The sequence below is a fragment of the Mus musculus genome, chromosome 10 (genome assembly GCF_000001635.26).
Source record: "Mus musculus strain C57BL/6J chromosome 10, GRCm38.p6 C57BL/6J".
NCBI classification, from domain to species: Eukaryota; Metazoa; Chordata; class Mammalia; order Rodentia; family Muridae; genus Mus; species Mus musculus.
Genome location: NC_000076.6, coordinates 7,809,687 through 7,835,516, shown reverse-complemented (window position 1 = coordinate 7,835,516; position 25,830 = coordinate 7,809,687). Strand labels below are relative to the sequence as shown.

At 43.6% G+C, this 25,830-nt stretch overlaps 2 protein-coding genes across 6 annotated transcripts in view; both read right to left on the bottom strand.

The window, feature by feature from the left end:
- Nucleotides 1–3,194, bottom strand: part of Zc3h12d (zinc finger CCCH type containing 12D) — a 38,075-nt gene extending 34,881 nt beyond the window's left edge. The window contains exon 1 of one of the 3 annotated variants that reach the window (XM_006512724.2): nucleotides 3,176–3,194. The gene's annotated coding sequence lies outside the window, so the exon portion shown is untranslated. Of the gene's footprint in view, nucleotides 1–2,783; nucleotides 2,927–2,954; nucleotides 3,048–3,175 lie in introns of those variants that run through there. The other 2 variants (NM_172785.3, XM_006512723.4) reach the window with 2 other exon arrangements.
- Nucleotides 3,195–12,951: 9,757 nt separating this feature from the next.
- The window catches only part of Ppil4 (peptidylprolyl isomerase (cyclophilin)-like 4), a 29,677-nt gene continuing 16,798 nt past the window's right edge, over nucleotides 12,952–25,830 (bottom strand). Inside the window, exons 11-13 of one of the 3 annotated variants that reach the window (NM_026141.3) lie at nucleotides 25,059–25,155; nucleotides 20,706–20,853; nucleotides 12,954–14,565 (exon numbers count right to left, since the gene is read on the bottom strand). In NM_026141.3, coding sequence (NP_080417.2) covers nucleotides 14,314–14,565; nucleotides 20,706–20,853; nucleotides 25,059–25,155 — 497 coding nt within the window. In that variant the 3' untranslated portion in view covers nucleotides 12,954–14,313. Of the gene's footprint in view, nucleotides 14,566–20,705; nucleotides 20,854–25,058; nucleotides 25,156–25,830 lie in introns of those variants that run through there. The other 2 variants (XR_001779581.2, XM_006512832.4) reach the window with 2 other exon arrangements.

Below are 25,830 nucleotides of genomic sequence, written 5' to 3'. Positions count from 1 at the left end.
AAAGGAAGAACAGAAAGACAGCAGCAGAGATAGAAACATTCATGTTCCCAGATGGATGTGCTGGTTCATGCCTTTAATTCCAACACTGTGTGAGTTCCAGGCCAGCCTGGTCTACAGAGTGAGTATCAGGACAGCCAGGGCTACACAGAGAAACCCTGTCTCGGAAATCTAAAACAAGCAAAAAGAAAGAAACGCACACATTCCCATTGTGGCTTCTCTTGCTTTCTGTATCATTTTTATGAACTCTTACTTAAGCTTCCGGTTTCTCTTGTTGGGAAAACAGTCTAGATGTGCACATTCTCCTTTCAGGGCTGGGGAAGCTGAGGCCACATAGCTAGCAAACGGCAGAGGGTGCCACGGGTAAGCTCCAGAAATAACTTGTTGTGTTGAGTCTTGTGCTCAGTACAAAGGTAGTGCATTAACCGTTGTAGAAGTGGAAAACGTAAACTGTCAGCTGAGTGGCTTCCCTTCATCCTCAAAGGAGCATCTCCACGAGGCGCCCTCTGTTTATTTTGTAACTACTGCTGGGTGGGACAAGAGCATCTAAAATGAAGAGACTTGTGCCGATGGGGTGAGCAGGCAGGTGGCCGTATGGCCCTCCCTGTGGCTGCTTCTTTCTATGGAGCCAGCCAGTCATCTGCCACAGAGCCTTTTCTGAGAAGACTTTCAAAAGGTACGTGTGCCACCAGACAGCTGTTTTTAGACAGCTGTTAGTTACAAAACTAACAGAGAATTCACCTACTTCAGAAAATAATTCTCCCTGGGGACCCGAACAGTAACTTTAGTTCCTTTTAAGACACATGATTTCTAAATAAGGGAGGAAGCAGGAGTGGGTAGGGGCCTGCTCTCAAGCCTCTTCACTTTGACGAGCTCGTCTTTGAGCTGTTAGTTCTCAGCTGCTTAAGTGTGACCTTGTTATTTTTAAAAATCTTAGAGTCTGAACAGCTTCGTCTAAGTTTTCTTCCTCAGTCTTGACTGGAAGTCCCAGATAGCCCAGAAGATCAGTGACGAAATCTTACAGATTTCATCATGAGACCTCAGAAGGGTCAGCATCCCAACCCTCTCTTCTTTAGGACTGATGGCAGACACAACTGTCCCGTGTCCCTTGATGGCAGACACAACTGTCCCGTGTCCCTTCTAAAAGCAGCAAACCCAGGTTTGACGACTCCCCAAGCTGAAAGCCTGCCCTCTTTGCCTGGAAGAGCCTCTGGAGAAATTGAGGAGAGACTGAAACAGGAGAAAAAGTGAAGGATAAAGGTGGAGAAACAGCAGCCCCCTGTGCACAGCACTGCCTATCATGAGGGGCTGCCTCCTACACTGTGGAAAACTTAGCCTCCTTTTGAAGGGGAAAGTGCGAGCCTGCTCCTCGCACCGAGGTTTATGTGAGGAAACCGAGGGAAAGAGCCTTTGGTGACTTGGCCAGGGTGCTACTAGATAGTGATATTTGTCATCCAGACCAGAGAGCCCCCTCCAGTGGCCACCTGTAGTGCAAACCCACAGCACTAAGCCCCCAGACTACTCATTAGGCACCCAGTCCTGGTCCACAGGCCACTTGAAGTCAATCACAGCAGTGAGGAGACGGTCAGCCTGGTCTTAGCTTCTCAACAACGCCACGAAGTTTGGTGGTCAGCACAGACTTCCAGTCCCAAGTGGGGCTAGCTACCAGTCAGATTTGTTTTGGTTTGGTTTTGTCAGAGTTTGAGGAAGTCACAGAGACTCTAAGATTTCATCCCACAGGGCTGATTTTTTTTTTTTAAGCCTGCTCACTTCTGCCTTTTTAAAAGAGAATTTGTAATTTAAAAACTTATTGCAGAGGGCTAGGCCTGTATCTTAGTAGCAGGGTGCTTGCCTGGCTTGCACAAGGCCCCATTTTAACCATCTCTAAGCTCACCTGTATGGGTGAGTAGTCTACACTTTGCTCACCCATCTCCAGAACTCTCCATCCCTTGAAATCCATCCTCCTGAGCCCCCAAGCCCTGCCCTGCCCTAGCTAGTAGCCATCTTTCTGCTGTGTCCAGGAATCTGGCCCACAGGAGTGGGATCGCACAACATGTATCCTCTGACACTATTCATTCTACTTAGCTCAACAACCTCAAGCTCCTACCGTGTTGTGTCCAAATTTCCCTTTTGTTTGAGGCAGAATCACAACCCATGTGGATTATGAATCATAATCCATATGTGTGTGTGTTCACTCACAGGGGCTACTTTGGCTGCTTCTGTCTCTTGGCTACTGTCACTCAAACTGTTATGAACATGTTCTGGCCTGGACTTTTGTTTTCTCCTCAGACTTACTCCCTGCCACCCCCATCCTTCTCTGCTGCTATAGGTAACTTACAGGCATGCTTGAAGCATTTAGAGCCATGGGCCATAGACCTATCCTTAGGCCAGGTCCATATTAGCATCATCAGGCCTGGGAGAAAACTCCCTAATCTTGGGTGACAAAGCTTGGGTTTCTAGTTCTGCAAAGAATTAGCCATATCAGGCTAAGACCAATCAATCTCTTCATCAGTCTTGAGGCTGCTGCCAAAACTCCTGATCTCTCTCCAGCCAGGAAAGTAGACCCCGCCGAGCCACTGTCTAGACTGGTAGACACTTTAGTGAGCCTGGAAAGAATAAAGCAATGTCCACTCCTGAACGCCACAGCATTCAACGTTGCTACGAAGCCCGCAGATGGGAGGTTTACTTCAATTGGCTGGATTAACCCCCGTCCTCCCCCGTCACACAGAATGATCCTTGATAAAACTGAGCAGACCCTGCATCTAAAGGCAGTTAATGATGCTTACCGTATTTCCGTAATTTGAACACCTAACAGAACGTCTCAGGTGTGAGAAGCCAGGGTGTTGAGGGCAGTCCTGGCTCACACACCTGTCTCTAACATGCCCTTCTCCCATGCCCTTGACTGAAGTCTGTACTGTGCCTGCCACGTTAATTGATAGCAGGGCACAAGCACTCACCAGCAGGGTGTGTCCCTCGGGCTCTCACAGCAGACTTGGCCCAGCTGCCTGAGCCTTCCCAGTGCCCCTCTCTTTTCAGCTAGGGAGTGCTCTGCTCAGTCCCTCAGGAGTTGCTGGAGTCAGAGGAGGGCCAGCGCCCAGGCCACACCCCTGCTAGAAGCTGATCCAAGCCTGCGCTCCACTTCCTGCGCAAGGCACGTTCAGCTGCAAAAGGTACTTACACTTTGTGTTAAAGAGAAAAGGAAGAAGGCAGTGAGAGGTAGGAAGTTCACGCCTCCGCCCCAGTCAAAGCAAAGTACAGCAACCGTGCAAAACAAACGCGCCTCCTCCCGGGACAGCCAGGAGTCCAAGAGGGCAAAAGCACCGCGAATGGAATCGGAGGGTGAGAAGAGCTGCTAAGTTCCCACTCCTGGTGGCTGGGAAGCCCATCTGCTTGAAGATGCTCTAGGGGAAGTCGATGCTCAGCTGAAGAAGACCATAGACTGTCAAAGGGAAGCGGGAAGGGCAAAGACCGCCTCAAGTTGTTCATGGAACTTGGGCTGAGAGGATTCTGCCCGTCACCCACAAAGCCAGGAGTCTCAAGAAGTAATGACCCCCTGTGGAAAAAGGGCTCAGCGGCTCTCTTTACTGCAGTCCTACATGGAGTGAGTGACAGCTTTCTCTAACTGAGGAGCTCACATCTGATCCCAGGCCTACACAATGCACCATTCAGCCGCTATACATAGAGCAAGTACAGAGAGCAGACTCAGAATTCTGTTTCCTGAATTTGGGGTCTTTCATAGCAATGCAAAAAAAAAAAAAAAAAAAAAAAAAAAAGGTATAGCAGCCCACCTCCCACCAGATAACACCCCTAACAAAGACTTCTTCAAGGATATAGCTAAGGAGTTAAGCTGAGTTTTGAACCCGGGACTTGGGTCTGAGGAAGCAAGAATGCCCTGGCTTTCTCCTGGGTGATGGAGATTAGAAATCAGGTCCTCCTGATTTCTAATCAGGAGGAAAAAGGGCTCGGCGGCTCTCTTTACTGCTTGCACAGCAAACACTCTTACCCACTGGGTCATTTATGTTTTTTGAAACACCGTCTTTGTATGTATTCTAGGCCATCCTTGAGCATGCTATACCTAGGCTAGCCTTGAACTCAGTCCTCCTACCTCGGCCTCCCAGTGCTGAGATTAAAGGTGTGAACTACCACACCTAGCCTTGAGAGCTTAGGTCTAAGACAACAGGTCTCAGAAGCTCTGGGAAGATTATTAAGATGGACCGGGGATATGGGATATAAAAATCTTGATTTATAGGCCATTGAGATGCCTTAGCAGGTAGAGGCACCCATGGCCGAGGCTGATAACCTGTGATACCTAGGACCTACATGTGGAAGAAGAGAACCCATTCCTGCAAGCTGTCCCTTGACCTTGACACACACTGTGGCAGAGTGCACATACACACACACACACACACGAAATCCTAAAATTATGAGTAGACAGTGCCTCGGGAGCCTCCTCCTCCATATATGCACATGCATTCACACACACAGATGCACACATATGAACAAAAATGATGGTGTCAGCTGGGCAGTGGTGGCACACATCTTTTGTCCTAGCACTCGGAAGGCAGAAGCAGGCAGATCTCTGAGTTCAAGGGCAGCCTGGTCTACAGATTGAGTTCTAGGATAGCCAAGGCTACACAGTTAAACCCTGTCTCAAAAAAAATTTTTTTTAATTGTCAGACTAGAATGTGTTTAGTGATGGCCAAAAGAGGAGACACCATTTTGGCTGGAAAACTCCACACTCAGTTGTCAGTTGTCTTTGTCAAAAGAACTACCTACCATATGGTACCTTTACAGTATCTGATCTAGAGAAAGCTGGGCTGGGTTCATGCACAGTGGGGTGCTTCAGCTGCCGTGACTGTGGGGCTAGGAAAGAAGTCTCACCTGTTTGGGCGACGTGTTACCCACTGGAAGGAGAAACAGTTATGGTGTTATTCGCTCCAAACTGAGCTCTGCCTACAAGAGGAGAGGAAAGAGCAGCCGCTTACATATGAAGAGTCCCGGGACTCCGTCTCCAGCCCCACAAACATCAGTGGGTATGGGTTTACACCCCACAAATACAGTTGTTGAATCCTAAGCAGGCCTCTCTCCCTTTCCTCTTCTGCCTGGTCTACCCCAAGGCTACTTCTGCCTACTCCCTGCCTTTTTCGTTACACTTGGGTCTGTGCCATGAGAAAGTGGCCCCAGAGGGCATAGGTATGTGTGGATAGACCCTGACCACAGAGGGAGGACAACATGCAAGTAGATAACACGCACACAGAGCCCTGGAAGCTCAGGGCACTCAAGATGCTGCCTCCTTCCATCTACAGCACCAGTGGACACCAAACTTAGACAAATTTCCCGAGTGACCTTAGACTGCATAGTCCAGTGGGGACAAGGTCATAGGCCTGGCCAGAAAGAACTCTCCTCAGCCTTCCACGAGTGTGTTCACCAGAGGCAGGTGGGAGTCACCAGTCGTGCTGACCTCGGGGTTTCTGAGCCATTCTGCTTTTTGCCAAACCCATACGTGAGGAAGTGTTTGCCAAAGCCATCTCAGCTTCTCTTCCCTCACTGCTAGGAGCTACAAGGACAATTCAAGCAGGGTTCCCCCACGGTGGCCGGTCGTCTTCCTACGGTGTTCCTTTACTTTTTGGTTTGTATTATCTTTCATGTTATTGAGGCCTTGTGTGTTTTGTGTATGCCGTAGGTACATGTTCTGTTTTGCACTTAACTTTTAACTTGTTTATCATGTTTTGAGATGTACAGACACTTTTCAGTAAATGTATTGGTTTTTCCTTCATAATTTACAGTTTGTATATTGTTCTGTGTTTTTTTAATCCTTTCTTCACCCTGGGATTGAAACAACATTTTTTCTCTCAAGCTATAAAGGTTGTTTTGGTTTTTTTTAAATATAATTGTGTGTGTGTGTGTGTGTTTATACCCATGTATGAAAGTCAGAGGACAACTTATAGAAACTATTCTCTTCTACAGTGTGGGTCTCAGGGTTTGAACTCACTCAGATGTCAGACTCCGCAGCAGGCACGTTTACCAGCTGAGCCATCCTACTCTGTGTTTCTGTCATTTAAATAAGACTTTTAACTATAACCTGAAGTTTATTTTGATGTGTGTGCTGAGGCAGATTCGGGTTTATGTTTTGTGGTTTGGAGTCATGGACTTGAAGCCATGCAGATCACTCTGCTATTCATCAGTGTAACCCGCAAGCCAATGGACAGCTATGCTTCAGCCTCTTTCTACGTAAATGGGGCAGTCATTCATTTAATCTTATCTGATGAAGACAGTGTGAGAATAAATGAGCACATGTAACGCTGAGACTGCATCTCAGCATCTCAGTGGCAGATCGATAGCTTACCCAGGCTCAGTCCTTAGCGCTGCCCAATAGAGACGTTTATGACAGGCTTTACAAAGAAACACATGCATTTATAAGTGCAGCTGGTCTGTGTGAAATGCTCAGCCAATGGCTATTACCACTTTGAGTATAAGCTCTTTCATTCTTTTTGTGTGTCTGTGTTGTGAGGACGCACTGTCAGGCCTCCGTTCCCAATTCAAAAGTCTGCAGCTTTCAGTGATTGACAGTCTCCCTCGACATCTTAGACTAGCTTTGAAGTCCCCCATCCTGAGTGTCTTACTATTTGTTATTTGTGTGTGTGTGTGTGTGTGTGTGTGTGTATTCATGCCACGCCATGTCTGTGGAGGCCAGAATGTAACTTTTGGCACTGAGTTCTCCCCTCTACCTTGTTGATGTTGTTATTTTTGCTGCTTAATGCATACCCCAGGACAGCTGGCCAGCAATTCCAGGCTATCCTCCTATCTCTGCCTCCCATCTCCAATGTAGGGGTGCTGGGATTACAGATGCATACCACCACACCTGGCTTTTTATGTGAGCTCCGGGGATCAAACTCAGGTTGTCAGGCTTGCATAGCAAACCCTTTTAGTGGTGGTCCCATCTCTGCAGCCCTGTGTTGGTTTTGAGGTCCCCTCCTGCCTCAGCATCCTAAAGCCCTAGCCTATGGGTGCCTGACACTACACCTAACTTAAACATAATCTGTGACAGAGACAGCATCTAGAAACTCCTGACAAATTGCAGAGACAAACAGGGTGTTGTGGAACACATCTTTAATCCCAGCACTTATGAGGCAGAAGCAGGAAGGAGATTCTCTGTGAGGTGGAGGCTAGTAGGTCTACATAGAGTTCCAGGCCAGCTAAGACTGTGTACTGAGACCAGCTTTCTAGCACAAAACAATGTTATAGAGACTAGCAAAACTACTTTGCCAGTCAGAAGTGTGTGTGCTCATCCCACGAAGATTGAGGGGCTGGAGAGATGGCTGAGCTGTTTAGAGTACTTGCTCTTCTTGTAGGTGACCAGGGTTCAATTTCTACCACCTGTATGGCAGCTCTCAAATATCTGTAAGACCAGTTTCAGGAGATTTGATCCTCTCTTCTGAACATACATTTATACATGCATACATATATACATACATGCTGTCTTAGTCAGGGTTTCTATTCCTGCACAAACATCATGACCAAGAAGCAAGTTGGGGAGGAAAGGGTTTATTCGGCTTACACTTCCATACTGCTGTTTATCACCAAGGAAGTCAGGATTGGAACTCAAACAGGTCAGGAAGCAGGAGCTGATGCAGAGGCCATGGAGGGATGTTCTTTACTGACTTGCTTCCCCTGGCTTGCTCAGCCTGCTCTCTTATAGAACCAAGACTACCAGCCCAGAGATGGCACCACCCACAAGGGCCCTTTCCCCCTTGATCACTAATTGAGGAAATGCCTTACAGCTGGATCTTATGGAGGTACTTCCTCAACTGAAGCTCCTTTCTCTGTGATAACTCCAGCTGTGTCGAGTTGACACAAAACCAACCAGTACACATGCATACATACATACATGCATGCATACAGGCAAAACATTCATACATATAAAATAAAAACCAATTCAATTATTTTTACTTACTATCACACACAGGTTGTTTGGTTACAGTTTAGGAAAAACCTTTTTTTTTTTTTTTTTCATTTCTGGGCCATCGTGACACCATAGCTTGAGAAAACAGATTGTCTCCTCCGGTGCAGAGCTATTAGACAGATCCAAATGTGGGAAAGTCTGGCCTTCCAAAAATCAGGCATATCTTCTCAGGACTGCAGGCCTTGTGAGTAACATCAGACAGAAGCAATGGCCCTGCAGGGTGCTCTGTAGCGTTCTACTGTCTTTGTACAATCCAAGCTACTGACCTCACACGCCTACGGTACCAGTGGTTCTCAACCTGTGGGTCATGGCCCCTTTGGGGTTCAACAACCCTTTCATGGGAGACAGATATCAGATATCCTGCATATCTGATACTTATATTATGATTCATAACATCAGCAAAAATACAGTTATGAAGTAGCCATGAAAATGATTTTATGGTTGGGGTCATATCATGAGTGGAGTAATGCTTAGCTTTAACAGGCCATTCTTGACTCTGGAAGACCTGCCTTTCCTAGAATCCAGAAAAATCTTAGATTTTTCAGCGAGCCCCTCCCCCAAGGGAAATGTGATGTGGTTCATGCTTAGTACTCCATTCATCCCTAAGAAGAAATGCTATGAACCAATGAACCAAAAGACATGAGGGCTGATGGTCACTAACAGAGGAACTAAGATGAGCACAGGCAACAATGAGGGGTGTTGCACATGCTACATGAAGCCTTGAACCCTGGCCACATTGTTTAGAAACATAGGCTCCAAGGCTTATCCCGGCATCCTCTGTTGGTCTCTGGCCAAAACACTATAGAAGCTTTTCTTGAGCCCCATAGCACCTCACCCCACAAGAAAGGTGACAAGCTACCATGCCCTTACCCTGACCCCTGTCCTAAAACATGTTCAAGTTCTGATTTCTTCTGTGAACATAACTTTATTTGAAAATAGTCTCTGTAAAAGTTACTCAGGTAAGCTGGAGTTGTACAGCCGTGAGGGGGCCCTGATGTAATGGCTAGCATTCTTATTAGAAATAAGGAGAGGGAGACTCAGACATAGAGATGCAGGGTAAAGGCCATGTGAAGGCAGAGGCTAAGCTTAAAGTGGTGTAACTGTAAGCCAAGGAACGTACCAGAAGCTAGAAAGAATCATTAGCACCCTCAAGCTGCTACCGTGTGCTGCAGCATCATTGTCATGCGGAGGCTGTGGACACAGGCTCCCAAACAGAGCAAGTGTCGAGATGAGACATCACGTTATTTCCTGTGAGCATGCGAGGGGGTAAGGCAATGAATCTGTGCCTTTGGTTTGTGAATAGTAGATGATTATCAATGTAACAGTGAAACAACCCTTCTGAAGGTAAAGATATCTGCCGTCCAATGAGATTACAGTAAGACAAGGCTCCACTGCATGCCGTGTGTATGAAGATGAGTTGCACAGGGCGACTGCCCCCAAGACAGTATGAGAAGTGGCCCACTATGGGACTAGAGACCACGTTAACTAGGGAGCTCTACTAATCCTGCTCCCAGTGTATCAAAGTCTCGCCCAAACCACACCCATCTGTAGCCACTCCAGACCCTTGAACTGCTGGCCTTCGTCAATGAGTGATCGTGGAGCAGAGACCATAGACTTTTTGTGATTTTTATTATTATTATTATTGATGGAAGGCCCATTCTATGTCTCAAATCCAGACTTCTGCACCTACTCTGGGAAAGTAACTTGGATTAAATCTGGTTTGGGGTTGCACGAGGCGCGAATATGGAATGAGTTATGTTCAAAGCAATGGGGGCTGTGGAACCAGCCTGTTGCAGAACCCACTTTCCTTGGCTACACTCTACCACTTTCCTCCTTAGGAATGTGCTCAGCTTCTCTACCGCCTAAGAATCAAATGCAGGCTTTCTGGATTTGCTTCCCGCTCCCTCCTGTCTGTGGGCCCTTCCTTTCTCTTTATAATCCTCTGCTTTGGTCAGCCCATCACCACGTGTTCCCATAGTTTTCTGCTCCTACATCTGGCACCGACCTTTTTGTTTCTGAATCAAGCTTCCCAACTGGAAAGCCAAGCCTCTCCACCACACCAAGGAAACAGTACAAAGCAAAACTGTTTTCAGGAACCAGGGGTCACTGTGGTAGAGTTCTAGAATTCTAGCCGCATCCCCCAACTTCTCTTTTTATACACACTATTGCTAATATGTTACTGTGTGGGTCAGCTTCCCAGCAATCCAAAGGGAATACCATCAACACAGGTTTTAAAAAAATCATTGAGTTGGCTGAGCAGTGGCACACACCTTTAATCCCAGAACAACTCAAGAAGGCAGAGGCTGGCTGATCTTTGTATTCAAGGCCAGCCTGGTCTACTGAGCAAGTTCTGGGACAGCCAGAAAAACCCTATCTCAAAAAAAAAAAAAAAAAAAAAAAATCACATATATTTAGTGTGTGCTTGCAGACGTCACGGGGCACATGTAGAACCCAAGGGTCAAATCCAAGCTTGGTGACATGCGTCTTTACTGGATGAGGTGCTTGGCAGCCCTCACAATACCATTTTTAAACTGCACAATGAAAACACTCAACAGCTCACCCGTCTGCCTGCTCAAACGAACAAGGAATAGAGGAGGCGAAATGTAAGACTGCTAACTCTTAGCATTACTCATATTTCCCAGACCTGGGTGGGTTATAAACACGTAGGAATAAAGACCAGCAAGAATAACTGGTGTTATTTGCTTTGACACAGAGTCCGTTTTGAAAAGAAGGGGATCTCCACATGATCACTTAACAGGAAACAACCTTCTCTCAAGTTTCCCATCAAAGCATAGTCTCCTAGCAACAGCCACTTAAAGGTGAAGCTTCTGAGATTTCGATTTTACTATCTGTTATGTATTCTCTGTGACTCAACCTTCCAGGTATGAAATGTCAAACTTAGATTAAATTTCCACTGACCAAAATTCAGTTTATTAAAGGAACTGGTCCAACTGCTGAGACAACACGGAGGTTCTCACTCAGCCTCTCAGCCTACTAAAGAACTATTAAGAGTGCTGGCCAAAGTCTTTGAAAATTCAACTGGTAAAAGATTAACACCCTAGCCGGGTGGTGGTGGTACCCGCCTTTAGTCCCAGCACTGGGGGGGGGGGGGGGGGCAGAGGCAGGCAGATTTCTGAGTTCGAGGCCAGCCTGGTCTACAAAGTGAGTTCCAGGACAGCCAGGGCTATACAGAGAATCCCTGTCTCAGAAAACAAACAAACAAACAAACAAACAAACAAAAAGATTAACAGCCTAAACTGAAGCTGTATTAATGAGCAATCTGGGGTTTGAAGTAACTACTTTAATGCAAAATGTACTTGCTGTTGTTTTTTGTTTTTTGTTTTTTTTTTTTTCCCAAAAGCCAATGGAAAATCACCGAAAGCTGGTTTCATCTAGTACAGTGGGAGGTAGAAGATTCTCCTTTCAATGGCAGCACCTAAGAGGGAAAGGTGGGGCTCACCTAAACCCTGAAGCCAAATCTGAGACAGAAATTATGGGGCACTTCACCTAGATATACGCAGTAGTAATTCAGATTACTGCCCCATATCTCATCAAGACACATAACCAGGTTATGACTAAAATTATAATTAAAATCACCTAGTGAGACTGGGCATAGTAGTGCATACTCTTAATCCAGCATTTGGAAGGCAGAGACAGGCAGATCTCTAGGAGTTCAAGGCCAAGGCCTGGACTACATAGTGAGTTCCAGGCCACCAAGGCTACACAGTCTCAAAAACAAAGAATGGAAGTCCGCTGGTAGAGGGCTTGTTTAGCAGTCCTTAAAACCACATAATACAGGCGTGGTGGTACACATTTATAACTCCAGATCTCTGCAAATTTGGACAGGAGGTCCAGAAGTTCAACCTCATACTCGGCTAGGTTTGAGGTCAGGCTGGGTTACAAATAACCCCATTAAAGTAAAACAATAAAATAAAAACAATAAAACTAAACAAAAAAAAAGGGGGGGGGGGAAACCACCTGGTTAAAACAACAGCTTCAGCCAGGCATGGTGGCGCACACCTTTAATCCCAGCACTCGGGAGGCAGAGGCAGGCAGATTTCTGAGTTTGAGGCCAGCCTGGTCTACAAAGTGAGTTCCAGGATAGCCAGGGCTACACAGAGAAACCCTGTCTTGAAAATCAAAAAAACAAAACAAAAACAAACAAACAAAACAAAACAAAAAACAAAAAAACCCCACAGCTTCTCAAAAGAAATCCTCATATATTGTCTTTGGGAATGTGAATTATTATAGCCATTATGGAAAACAGTAGAGATATTTTGGGGGACAAACTTTGAAGATGTACTACTATGATCCAGCAGTGTAAAGGGTTTGTTTGCAAACTGCAGAGCTGCCTGTGCTTCCAGCTGAGACACAAAATACACACACTCGCCTAATAACAACAGAGAGAACACATGCCATCTAGACACACAGGATACTCTTTATCCTTTAGGAAGGAAAGGCATTTGCAACATGGGTGAACCTGGACAACATTAATACTGAGTGATATAAGCAGGCACAGAAACACAAATTCTATGTGACCTCATTTTTATGGGAGTCTACAAAAGTCCAACTCAAGAATGAAATGACATCGGACTCCAGGGCAGTGGTTCTCAACCTGTGGGTCGCAACCCCTCTGGGGGCCAAATGACCTCTTCATAGGGGTTGCCTAAGACTACTGGAAAACACAGATACTTACAATTCATAATAGCACCAAGATTACAGTTAGAAAGAAGGAATGAAATAATTTTATGGCTGGGGGTCACCACGACAGGAACTGAAGGGCTGCAGCCTTAGGAAGATTGAGAAGCACTGCCCTCAGGCACAGTGAAGAATAAAGGAGATTTGGGTCAGAGTAGATGGTTTTACTAAGTGAACGGAAGAAATGTCTGGAAAGTATTGGAGGGAGTGCAAGCTACAGTTAATAATAATGAATAGATTTCAAAAATCCCTGAGAGCAAACTTTGGCCAAAAGAAAGAAAAAAGTAAGCTGATATGTCTGCAAATGGATTTACTTGTTCCAGAATATTAACATATAGCAAACATATTACACTCCCATAAGCATATAGTTACTGTCAAATACATAGGAAAAATAAAACGGTTTCTTATCATTTGGAATCAAGGATATGTTTTCCTTGAAACGCTTGGTGCATACATTTTCCTATTTCAATACTCCAGAGCTCTTAAATCGAGTCTCCGCAGTCAGTGGATGACTTCTCGTTGCTTCCAGCCTGTCCCTGCTCATTCTTCTAGACCATGTTTTAGGTTCATCTGTGTGAGCAACACCTACCGTTCTGTATGCAGAACAGCTGTGTATTCGGGTGTGTGTGTGCCTGCACGCACGAGTTTGTACAGTATGTGGAGGCAAGAGGTCAGTGCCGAGTGTCTTCCTCGGTCACTCGAACTGCCTGGAGCTTCCCCCGCTCCTGTCTCCCCAGTACTGGATTATTAGTCGCATGCACTGGGTATGTGGTGAGGATCTGAACTCAGTCCTGTGCTGATGAGGAAACACTGTACCCACTGAGCCATCTCCCTAGAAAAGATGCTAGCTCCTGATATAGTTAAGCCTTTTCTATTGGTAGTCAAAACTATGTACAATAATGGAGCAAATGTGCTCTGAGCTGTATGGTAGACTAACTACTCTTGTGGCTACCCCTGACCCCATACAATTCACATACCAGGTAAATTACAGCAACCATAACTATAAATGCATTGAAAACTCAAACCACATGGCCAGAAAGTGCCATGCTCAGTTGAAATGTTCACAGTGGCATTCCTCAGATAGCAAAAACTAACAAACAACCTAAAAGTCCATCAACAGATCAAGCGTAGTACATTCACAACTATGTAACAATAAAAATAAATGGACTCTTAAAAAAAGAAAGTCACAGAAGGAAAATATACATTGTGCCATTTGTATAAAATTCAAAAACATACAAAATTAACAGCAGGGTAAACACAACTCAGAATAATTCCTGCAAGGAGAAGGGATATATGGAGCTTTCATAGTGAGTGACACTCTTACCTCTTGCGCTGCAGCCAGGTACATTTTCTGTTTTATGCTTTACATACAAGTTTATGGACTTCTGTGATATGAAATGATTCATTCTTAAAAGACTGAAACTATGAAAGATGTCAAATATGAACGTTACCATGTATGCACAACAATAAAATTTGTATAAAAAGTATACACAAAATGCCTCCCTCTCTTCCAGAGCCCCACACCATCAGTGTAACCTGAAAGGCAACAACGCTAACATCGAAACCGCAGTCAGCTGTGCTGGCAGGCACTGAGTGCGTCTGCGTGCCCCAGCTCAGGCCGGAGCAGACCTGCTACAATTGTCCACCTCCTCTGCTCATCTGTACTTGGATTTTTCTTTAGCTTTGGATTTCTTTGGACTCCTGCTTCTGTCCCTCTTTCTGCTTCTTTCCCTCTCATAAGGTTCTGTCTGGTACTTGGGTTTGTGGCTGTTGCTATAGTGACCATCCCTTTCTCGAGACCGGCTACGACTGCGGTTCTGACGTCGGTCTCTCTTTTCATTCTTCTGTTTCTCCCAACAGCTTTCTTCTTCTTCATAATGACCAAAACCCATTTCCCTGTAGATATCCTGTCAAAGAGATGCAGTGTTAAAGTCAGTCATAAAATAATCATCCATGAGTTCTGTCAACACATGAAGCCCAGAACAATCTGCCAAAAGCAAGGCACGGCAACAGCTCAAGATCACTTGTTTATAGTTTACTTCTTCTTCTTTTTTTTTTTTTTTTGGAGGGGGTGGGGGACAGGCTCAGCTAAACTCATTCATTTCATATCCTCAGCTTCTTTCAGTCACCTGCCCTAATGGTTGCAGTGTATGTACTACCACTAATACTAGAATCTCATAAACTGTATTAAAGTAAATAGCTCACAAGAGTTAACATTTAAAGGTCTAATTGGTTTACATCTATTTCAGTTGACCTCAAAGATCAGTCCCAAAACCATGGAGCTGAAGCAGCCACATAAACACTGACCAGGTCTGTTTTTTTTTTTCCTAATGGAGCCTGTGAAACGAGCCCAGAGCTTCACACAAGGCAGGGAAGTATTCCAAGACACCCCCAGCCCAAGCGCAAAGCCCAGTGTTCTTATAATATGAAGCTATCCTCCAGTTCTCATTGCCCACTTCCCCAAACTGAGGCTCTATCACGGAACTGCAGGGGAACTACTAAAGTCCCCTACTAAGTCTACATAGACGGTATCACGCAAAGGACAGAGTAGGAAGAGATCTAGGTGTGTCAGTCAGGCTAGAATGAAAACAGTCACTGCAAATACTGCAAATGTTGGCCTGTACAGCCCCACAATCCCTTCCAGGCTGGTCTTCAACTCACTCTGCAATCCAGGCAAGCCCTGAACTACTGATCCCCTATCTCAACCTCCTAGTAGCTGCAATTAGAGGCCCGTGTTGCCAAGCCTGGCTCATTAAAAAATAAAACAAAACCAACTTTAAAAAAAAAAAAAAAAAAAAAAAAAACTGTGTTGGGGATCAAACCCAGGGCCTCTTGCATACTACACACACACTTCTACTATTCGCTGGCCCTGGTTCTGGCCCTGGTTGATTTCAAAGTGTTTTATAATGTTGTCACTCTATATCTTCTAATACATTTTCTATGGTCTATGAGTTGATACACGATGTGTTGACACTCTTACTTAATATGTTAGACATTAAAGGCAGTGCATGGTGACTTTGGAGGCTGAGATAAGTGGATCTCTAGGAGTTTAAGACTAGTCAGATATACACAGCAAGCTCAAGGGCAGCCAAGGCTACACAGTAAGTCTCTGATCTCAGACAAAGAAAAATAACCTATCCTTAAAAGTGACAGGAAACAGTGTGTGCTGTCAGAGAATAACATGGTATATCTGGGCTGGCGGTGCAGAGGCAGGCATATTAGAAAGTTACTTGGCAAGGCTACTCGACCCCCAAAACAAGGCTATTTGGAGAACTGAGACCCATTTTGACTCCTTCACTAGATCCTACTCAAGTTCCTGTGACCTAGCAAAATCCAAAGCCCCAACAGCACAGACCACCTATGGAACTAAGACCACCTATGGAACTAAGAGCACCTGTGGAACTAAGAGCACCTATGGAACGCAGGCAGAGGTGGAAATTAAAAAGCCGAGTTTCTGAACTGAATAGCAAGGCTGCCATTTAACAAGCAACAATTTAAAGAAACAGAAACCGAATTCTCCCAGCAAACAGCAGCACATAGGAAAATCTTAGCTACACTTACAGCTTGTACTGAAATTCCCGTTAGTAATTATATCTTTGAAACTGAAATAGAAAATAGCTGAGCTTTCTTACAAAGGAAAGGAATTCATATAGCTACATTATCAAATCAAACTGAAATCTAAAAGACTTACTTTAATGTACTCACAGGGAAAGGGTTAGAAAAATGTATTTTAGAATCTAAAACTTTTATAGTTACAATCTCCATAAATTATTTTAAGAGTTAATGGTGTGTGTGTGTGTGTGTGTGTGTGTGTGTGTGTGTGTGTGTGTGTGTGTCAGAGGACAACTCTCAGGGGGCCATTTCCTTCCACTCTGCCAAGGCTGGGTCTGCTCTGGCACCCTTTCTGCTAGGTTGGCGCCCCACCCTCCATGCCGGTCCTCCAGTTTCTGGGGATTTTCCTGTCTCTACTCCCACCTCAGCACAGAAGGACAGAGACCACAGGTGTGCGGCAGAAAAGCAAGTCGTTTGGGTTTTCTTTTTAAAGGGGGTTCCAGGGACTGAACTCAAGTCATTAGATTTGCATGGCAAGTGATTTTTACCTGATGAGCCATCTCTTCAGCCTTTAGGTTATAAAACAAAAAACCAAAAAACTTCTAACAGCATTTCTTCCTTTTTACTGCATGCCACTGTAAAGTCTTAATTAAGTAATCAGAAAGTAAAGGTTAGGGAGATGGCTCAGTCACAAAGTCCTTGCATACCAGGACAATGGTCTGAGCTCAGATCCACAGATCCCATATGAAATGTTAGGTGAGGTGGCATGTGCCTGGGATCCTAGCACGGCTGGAACAATGACAAACAGATCAGCCCATCAGTGAGCTCTGAGCTCAGGTGGAGATGCTGTTTCAAAGAAGACAAGATAGAGTAGAAGAGAGGAAGACACTTAACTTGAACCTCTGGCCTCCATACACACATACCACAAATTATATACACACACACCTGTACACAAACATATGCAAAAAACCATAAATACACGTTTAAAAATGCTCACAAAGTAGGGTAAGAAGGTTCCTAATAGTAGGGAACTTAAAACACGCAGCCTTTCCGTTTCTTTAAACCTATAATTATCTACAACAGAACATTTAGCTCAGGCCTGGATTTCCTCACTGAAATAAATACAAGTTTGAATGCCTGTAGCTAAAAGCAATATGTGAAGAGGGGACTTAAAAGGCTTTAGTAGAAAACATGTTAAATATTCCTAGTAATGTAATATGACATTTATTTTGAAAGAGTGGAGTGAAATGGCTTATATGCCATTTCCCCCTGTAGGCTGGCAGAGACAGGAGGATAGCTCAAGTTTGTTGGCTATCAGTCTAGCCACAGTAAGAGACCCTGATATAAAGGAGTAAGGTGGAGAGTGACAGAGTATTACCCGACACCCCTCTGTAGTCCCCAGCGCATACTCCCTGCACACACATGTATGTATGTACTAAGATGCACTTGCACACATACAAACATACATAAGAAGTCTTATAGGGAAGGGAGGAGATACTCTGGTGGGATCACCTGGAATACTGCAGTGCAGTGTGGGTAATTCTACTATAAAAATGAAGGGCTGAGGAAAGGGGACGATACTATAGTCCTGGTAAGCAGCAGTAGACTGTGATTCTGATCCAACCTATGGTTTCACGGCATACTATCCCTGTAAGCTTGTCAGGAACAAGCCGCCGCCTCTGTCCTTGTTGTGAACTGGGGGTAAAAGACCTGACCTTACATTTTACAGACAAAACAGCCTTTATTCCTTTTCCTATTACATATTTGAGGAACATTTGAAGGAATGGACCAAGATAGTTTAAAATCTGAAACAGGGCGTGAGCGATGGCAATCTTTAAACACCTAACAGGCTACAGAAAGGAGAGAGACCGTGGCTCTGTCAGATGACACTGAGGGTAGGAGTGCATGCTATCTATGAGTATTTATCAAATATAAGGTAGAACGCTTACATAGGCAAATGTACTTGAACATCCATGTTAACACACACACACAGAGAGAGAGAGAAAGAGAGAAAGAGAGAGAGAGAGAGAGAGAGAGAGAGCCATCATCTACAAGATGAAGAAAAAAGGGAATGGAACAGGGTTCAAGTTTCACTTTCTATGTGTATTAGTCTGTAGATTTCTCCTTTTTTTCCTTAAACTCAGAGCCTCACTATGTAGCTGACCCTGGCTTCAACTCTTGGCCTTCTTGCCTCAGATTCCCAGGCACTACAGCCAGAGATGTGTGCTACCATAGTGTTCAGTTAGACTTTATGTTTGTATCTCACTGTTCTAAAATCTACAAACCACTTTAATCACACTACCTGGGAGGCAAAGACAAGCAGATTTCTGTGAGGTTGAAGCCAGCCTGGTTTATATAATGAGTTCCAGGCCAGCTAAGGTTATACAGTGAGATCCTGTCTCAAAACAAAGCAAGCCACAAAACAAAACTATAAACCAAAACAAGGTTTTACACAATCCATTAACATGAAACAGAAAATGAGACCCATTACCTGAAATAGGAACTAAACCAATGTTATAGCCACAAGGAGACCTGTAAGTGACCTTAAAGTTGCACCTTGACAGTACTAGCTGAAGTAAGGAGATTGGCCAGACATAGGAAATGTTTGCACACACGTGTCCACATTTACTGTCTGAGAAGTATCTCTTTCCTCAAAGAAGGAAACTGTGACTCAACGTTAACTTGCCCAGGTCACATCAATGACAAGCAGGGCAGAACTGTCACTCTTAACTCTCCTGACAGCAAAGCCTTGACCTGGCTTACCCTAACACATCTACTTGTGTCTCTGCTTCATTGTCACATTCCTGTGCTCCCTGCCTCCTCACCTCAGTCTCCTGATGTGTTTCTCACTCACCAAGACCATCTCAAATGACTACCATAAAATAAGATAAAAGCATGCAGCCAGGATGAAATGGCTTTTTTAAATTTAACAAAGAGCTAAAACGGGCTGGAAATTATTTCATTATTACTGTTTTAGGAAATATGCTGCTCAGGCCAGCTTTGTTATGATGTTTAATTATGAATTTTATTTTTATTTTGTATCTATAAAACAGACAGGACATAAAAACTTCAAGGGCTAGCCAGAGGTGAGAGCTCATGGCTGTCACCTTACCAATTGGAAGACAGCAGATCAGTTCAAGGACAGCTGCTGCCACAAATCAAGTTCAAGACCAACAGGGATTAACAGAGACCTGTCAGTAAACAAACAAGCCAAAGGAATCTTCAAGCCTACTGGCAATGCTGCACATAAAATACATGCTGACCACCAATGTTTCCTGTAGAACCATTCACAATAGCTAAGTTACGGGCACAACTAAGTGTCTAGCAACAGAGGAATGGTTGAGGACTATGTGGATATCCACAAAGGAAAATTCCTCAGCCACAGAGTGTGACGTCTTGTGTAGTAAAAGGATATAGCTGGACAGTCATAGTCAGCAAATTAAATCAGTCTCAGGAGGACAAACTGTGTAAGTCTTCTCTCATTTGTGGTTCTAGATTTCATATAGCCATATACATATAGATTAAATATAGGAGTGAATTGTATAGGGAAACAAGAGGACTAATGGGAAGGGAGTGGAGGGAATATTTGCAATATACAATACATACACATAAAAAGACATAAAATCAAGAGGCTGGAGACTGTGCCTCAGATAGAAGTGCTGACTGTACAAGCGTAAGGAACTGTGCTCAAACCCCCAGAAGCACAGTAAGCAGCTGGGCAAGGCCCCAAGCCTTAAGCAGAGTGCTAAGGGCCTGGAGGCAGGAGGACTGCTGGGGCTGCTGGCTACCGCCTAGCTCCAGGTTCAGCGAGACCCCGTCTCCAGGGACTAAGATGGGGAGTGATAAAGCAGGTCAGCGTCCTGCTCTGGCTTCCCTGCATGCATATCCCACACACATGCACTACACACGAGGATACACACACACAACTTTTTAACTTAGTTGGTAAAGTGCTGAGAGGCCAGCAGATGCTCAGCATTTAAGAGGATTTACTGGTCTTCTGAGGACCCATGTTCAGATCCTATCACCCACATAAAGTTTCCGTATAACGGCCTGTGGTTCCAGCTCCAGGGAATCCAATACCCTCTCCTGACCTCCAATGGCAAGTACCATATATTTACAGACATATATGGAAAATAATAATAGTAATAATAATAGCAGTAATAATAATAAATCTTTTTAAAAGTATTGAGAAATTAAGCAGCAATTGAGAAGCAATTTTTCAACATAGACCCATTGGTTTTTTAATGAAAATGAATAAGGCAAGAAGATCACTCTTGATTACAATGTAAAAATGTATATATTACTCTGAAAACAGTATTTATATCCTGTGGGATACAGTCTTTAAAATTCAAGTCTGTATGCCCATTCTATAGCTCAAAGTAGGGGATGATCATCTAAAACTATCCCTTACTTCCTAAATCACACTACCAAGATGCACTGTACAAAATTATAAACTACTGCTCTCTCCATATTTAAGCCTGAATATTAGCAATACCTGATTAGGATTTTTGATTGGCATGTACTCTTCATCTTCTTTTTCTTCGGAGCAGTGGCGTGTTTTCTTTTTGTGCTTTTTACTTGTGTGTGAGTGACTTGATTTGGAGTCTTCTCCCTGCTCATCTAGTATAAGATCATATTTTGCACTGAAGCACTGCATTAAGGACAAACTGAATAAATGACGGGTAAGAAGCAAGCCACAGGGAACATGGCAAATAAAGGAGGCCATGAGGCTAAGTGTAACTTAAAGCAAGCAGCATCTGAAAGCATAGACTGCATTTCTTAACACACTGTCTTCACAGCAGCCCAGAGCACTGGAAGGGACCCTGGAATCAGCCAGCTAACAACCACCAGGCAAAAGTTCTAAAGAGAACCGAAACCAAAATATATTTGTCAATACTGAAAGACTTAATTTAGAAAGTGAGGCACACCATCAATTAAAGAAACTGCAGGTGTTATGAACCCCAAAGCTAGACACACTCTCTCTACATAAAAGGTGCATTGTATGACTCTCCTTAGGTCAGCTGGGAGAGGGTTTAGTAATTAACAGTTATGATGTAGACGTTTTTATAAGAATTTATAGCAACTAAAACTATAAGCTACATAAATACAGATACACACATTAGAACCATTTTTAGTTATCAGGAAATGGGAACAATGTTTAAAAACATACAATACATTTCAGTATCATAGCAAGATGTAATATAAAAGTAGTTATTAATAATGATTTTTAAATGTAATGAAAGCCTATATGAAGATTAAAAGTGAAAAAAAGCTTAAGTCAAACACTGTATGAGGTCCCACAACTCAGGAGACAAAGCAGGCAGATTTCTGTGAGTTTCAGTTTGTAGCAAGCTCCAGGCTAGTCAGTTACAGTGAGTCCCTCTCAAAAGAAACAAGCAAACAAAACTACACAGACTGGAAAGTTAAGAGCTAAGAGTCTTGCTGCTCTTCTAGAGGACTTGTGTTTTGTTCCCAGCACACACATCAATTAGATTACAATTACCTATAACTCCAGCTCCAGAGATTCAAGACCCTTTTCTGGCCTCTTCTAGTACCCACATTTATATATGTGTAGATACACACATAAAACATAACTTTAAAAAACAACTTTTTAAAAAACTTCATGTTATACTTGTAATCCCAGCTATTCAGAAAGATGAGGAAAAGAAGAGATTAGTCTAAGACTAGTCTGGGCTACAAAGTAAGGCCCTGCCTGGGGAAATGGTGGAGACTCCACATACACATTACTGTAATTTTAACTTCAACAAACTCTATTAAAAATAAAGGACTGAAAGGAAAAAAATAAAAAGCACTGTAAAAGTATATTTTATTCAGCTGATGTAAATGTCACTCCTGAGGCTTACTGTCTCTAACCTAGGCCTAGTCCTGGAAGCTTCTAGACTCAGTACAATATAATCTAGACCTAGAGTGTTTTCAACCTCTGAGACGTACTGTTCAATAATCTCACCCTTTCTTTTTCTTTCTGATCTCTGGCTGGCTGATTCAACTCAGCTTTTCTGCCTCAAAACTCCTCTCTTAACTGACTGATTCAATCTGGCTTCTGTCTTTCTGCCTCTCCTGAATTGCTCTGCTTGGCCGCATACTAACTCAAGCAATGTGTTCTAGTCTTCTGGGTCACTCCGTCGTCACCTAGCTTGCTCTCTCTCCAACACTCTCCCAGTAAAACTGCCTATTTCTGTTTTCTGCACTGCCTCATCTCTTCCTTTACCTCTCTTCCTGAACAGATCCTATTCTGTCACGTCTGTCAATTAGACAGCTCTTTCAGACAGGAGTGCTTCCTTCTACAAACTAGCTTTGCCTTCATTATTTGGGATTACAGGTGTACTAAGGGAATGACTATTCCAGTCAGAGTAAAGGTGTGTGCTAAGGCTGAGCCACACCACAATTAGAAACAGATTTTTTTTTTTTTCAGTAAATAACACAATCTGGCTTTTCTCATGCCCTTAGTACACCCTGTAGTCCCAAATAATGAAGGCAAAGCTAGTTTGTAGAAGGAAGCACTCCTGTTTGAAAGAGCTGTCTAACTGAGCTGCAGGACAAAGTGATGAATCAGAATTAAAGTAATTTCTCTAATATAAAGCCTTAGAATAAAATAAAGCATAAACTGGATGATTCAACTCAGCTTTTCTGCCTCAAAACTCCTCTCTAAACTGATTCAATCTGGCTTCTCTCTCTTTCCCTGAGCCACACCACAATTAGAAAAAGATTTTTTTTTTCAGTAAATAACACAATCTTGGGGTTCACAATGTGATCAAATATCCTGCAACTAGGCACCATTTGTGTGTGTAAGATTAGAACACACTGCCCAAGTTAGTATGAGGCCAAGCAGAGCAATTCAGGAAAGGCTGAAAGAGAGAAGCCAGATTGAATCAGTCAGTTTTTAGATTAATGGTGGCAGTGCACACCTTTAATCTCGGCACTTGAGAGGCAGGGGCAGCAGATCTCTAACGAGCTTGAGATCAGCCTGGTCCATATAGTGAGTTCTAAGACAGGCACGTAGTTAAGACCGTGTATTAAAAAATAAACGAAGAAAAAGCACAGAACTATCGTAACAATAATCCCAGTCTCTGCAGTGGACTCTGAGAAGGTTGGGCTGGAATATGAGGAGTATGGAAGCCTAACATAAAAGTGCTATTGTAGCCGGGCGTGGTGGCGCACGCCTTTAATCCCAGCACTTGGGAGGCAGAGGCAGGCGGATTTCTGAGTTCGAGGCCAGCCTGGTCTACAGAGTGAGTTCCAGGACAGCCAAGGCTACACAGAGAAACCCTGTCTCGAAAAACCAAAAAAAAAAAAAAAAAAAGTGCTATTGTAGTTGAATCTGGGACTGAAGTCAACATGGCCATGTTCTTTAGGCCCAGAATGTAATGTCTGTCTTTATACACATACCCATAGTTTTCTGAATGATGAGGAAAAAAACAGTCCCAAGGGCTGGGGTATACCTCAATTAGTAGAGTAGTTGCCCAACATTCATTAAAACACTTTAATGCTACAAACTTAAAATTAATATAGTGAATTCCTTAAAATCAGAAGGCCTCTGTAAGCATCTTGACTTTATGCCCTTCGCTTCCTTGATTTGTCCTGTCCTTTCTAAGTGGTTAGGCCAAACTTACCTTCGATATGAAGGTAACATTTGCACATGCTCATCTATGCCTTTTGTGACTGTAAGCTTTAATCACATGCCTTCTAATGGCCTTTGTTAAAGTCCAGACTCAGCATGCTGGCTTGGCTGCCTGGAAAGCCTTAGGGTGATGCTGTCAGCACCCTTCAGACACATCCCAATACTTTGTGCAGCACAGACAGGCAACACACTTTAAATAAAGCACGACTATCTAAAGGCCAACCTGATACTCAACCTCCTTGATGAATACTTGGAGAAGACATGCCTATGTAACACAAAAGAGAGAACCTCTTTTCATCAACAGAAACTAGAAAACAAAGACACCTTTTACCAAAGATGATCACCAAAGAAATGACCTTTGCAATGTGTGGAGTGATAGATTTATAATGGGAAATCAGTCATAGTTGAGCAAACAGAAATGATGTAAGGCGAGCAGTATGCTTCATGGCTTTTTTCCTTGTCGCAACTTGGAAGAACCTGAATTGCATGGTCCAGTCTATAAATTTCTTTTAGATCCTATAAATGTCAACTCTTGTACTGAACTGGAAGGAGCCCTAGACAAAAATTTAGCAAAAAGATTTAGCAAATCCTTGTTGTTAAATGGCAATGTATTATACAGAAGAAAAAAAATCTAATCGTGTGACAGAGAACTACAAGATTTTGTTATCTAAATAAGGAAATTAAATAAAAGGGAATAAATATCAGGGGCTGGAGAGATGGCTCAGAGGTTAAGAGCACTGGCTACTCTTCCAGAGGTCCTGAGTAAAATTCCCAGCAATGACATGGTGGCTCACAACCATCTACAGTAGATCTGGTGCCCTCTTCTGTTACACCAGCATACATGTGGGCAGAACGTTGTAAATAGAGTAAATAAATAAAATCTTTAAAAAAGAGAGAGAGAGAGAATGAATAACACAAGGATATTCAATAGAAAGGAACTTAAAACATTAGTATATATAAAAGTAACACATTTACTTTTGAAGATCATTGAGAACAGTGGGTAAGTAAGTAAGGTATTTATTGTAAGAGTGGGAGATAAAATATTTAGGCCTAAGGTTTCTTTCAACTCTAACTTTCTTCATAATACATGGTATACTGAAAAAGTCAAGTCTATGGGAAACACTGACCAGCTGTGACAACAAAATGTCCCCCTCACAAATGACCTACAGAGGGGAGGCCAGCCAAGCATACGGTTCTTATAAAGGATACTCCTGTTTGGGCTTTACTTTTTCTTTCAGAACCAAATTGGCTGGTTTATCCTGTTCCTTTTCATACTCCTTGAAATCACTCTTGGTATATTTCCCACCTGTTTATTAAAAGAAATAAAAGAATTAGCATCCTATAATGGTACACTAACAATTTTATAAAACACAAAGGACTACTTATGAAAGCACACAGTGGGAGGTAGGGAAGGTGAGGAAGGCCTTAAACCCAAAGCCTGTCTCTGCTGTTACTCTGGTTCAAAGTGCATGTCCAGTTTTCTTTAGTTATATGCTGCCACCTAGTGACCTGGGTGAATATTACAACATCCAACTGAAAAAAACACTGTTCAAGCAAAGCCACCAAGTCCATGAACTCTACTGCATCAGCCAGCAGCTAACACTACTCCAAAGCAGACACCACCCACCACCAATAGGACTGTGATTATAACACGTAAAAAACACATCAAGAGGCTGGTCTGGGAAAGGGTATGGGCCTGGTAAGACTGGCGAGCCAAGCTGGGACAGGTTTCTCCTTCCACCACAAGAGAAGCCAACTCAGAGAGAAACAAAGCCTTGTTCCAACTGTGAACAAAAAAGCTCTCCTCATGAAACAGAGAAAGTTCAACTCCCTCTAAGCCGTGGGTTGGAAAGGAATGATTGATAAGTGAGAGCACTGAGGTGAGGCGCTGGTTCAGACTGCAGGGTGCACTGAACAAGTTTCCTCTGCAACACGGCCTCTGGCGAGGAAAGGCTGCTGTGAATGAACACTGTGGAGAAAG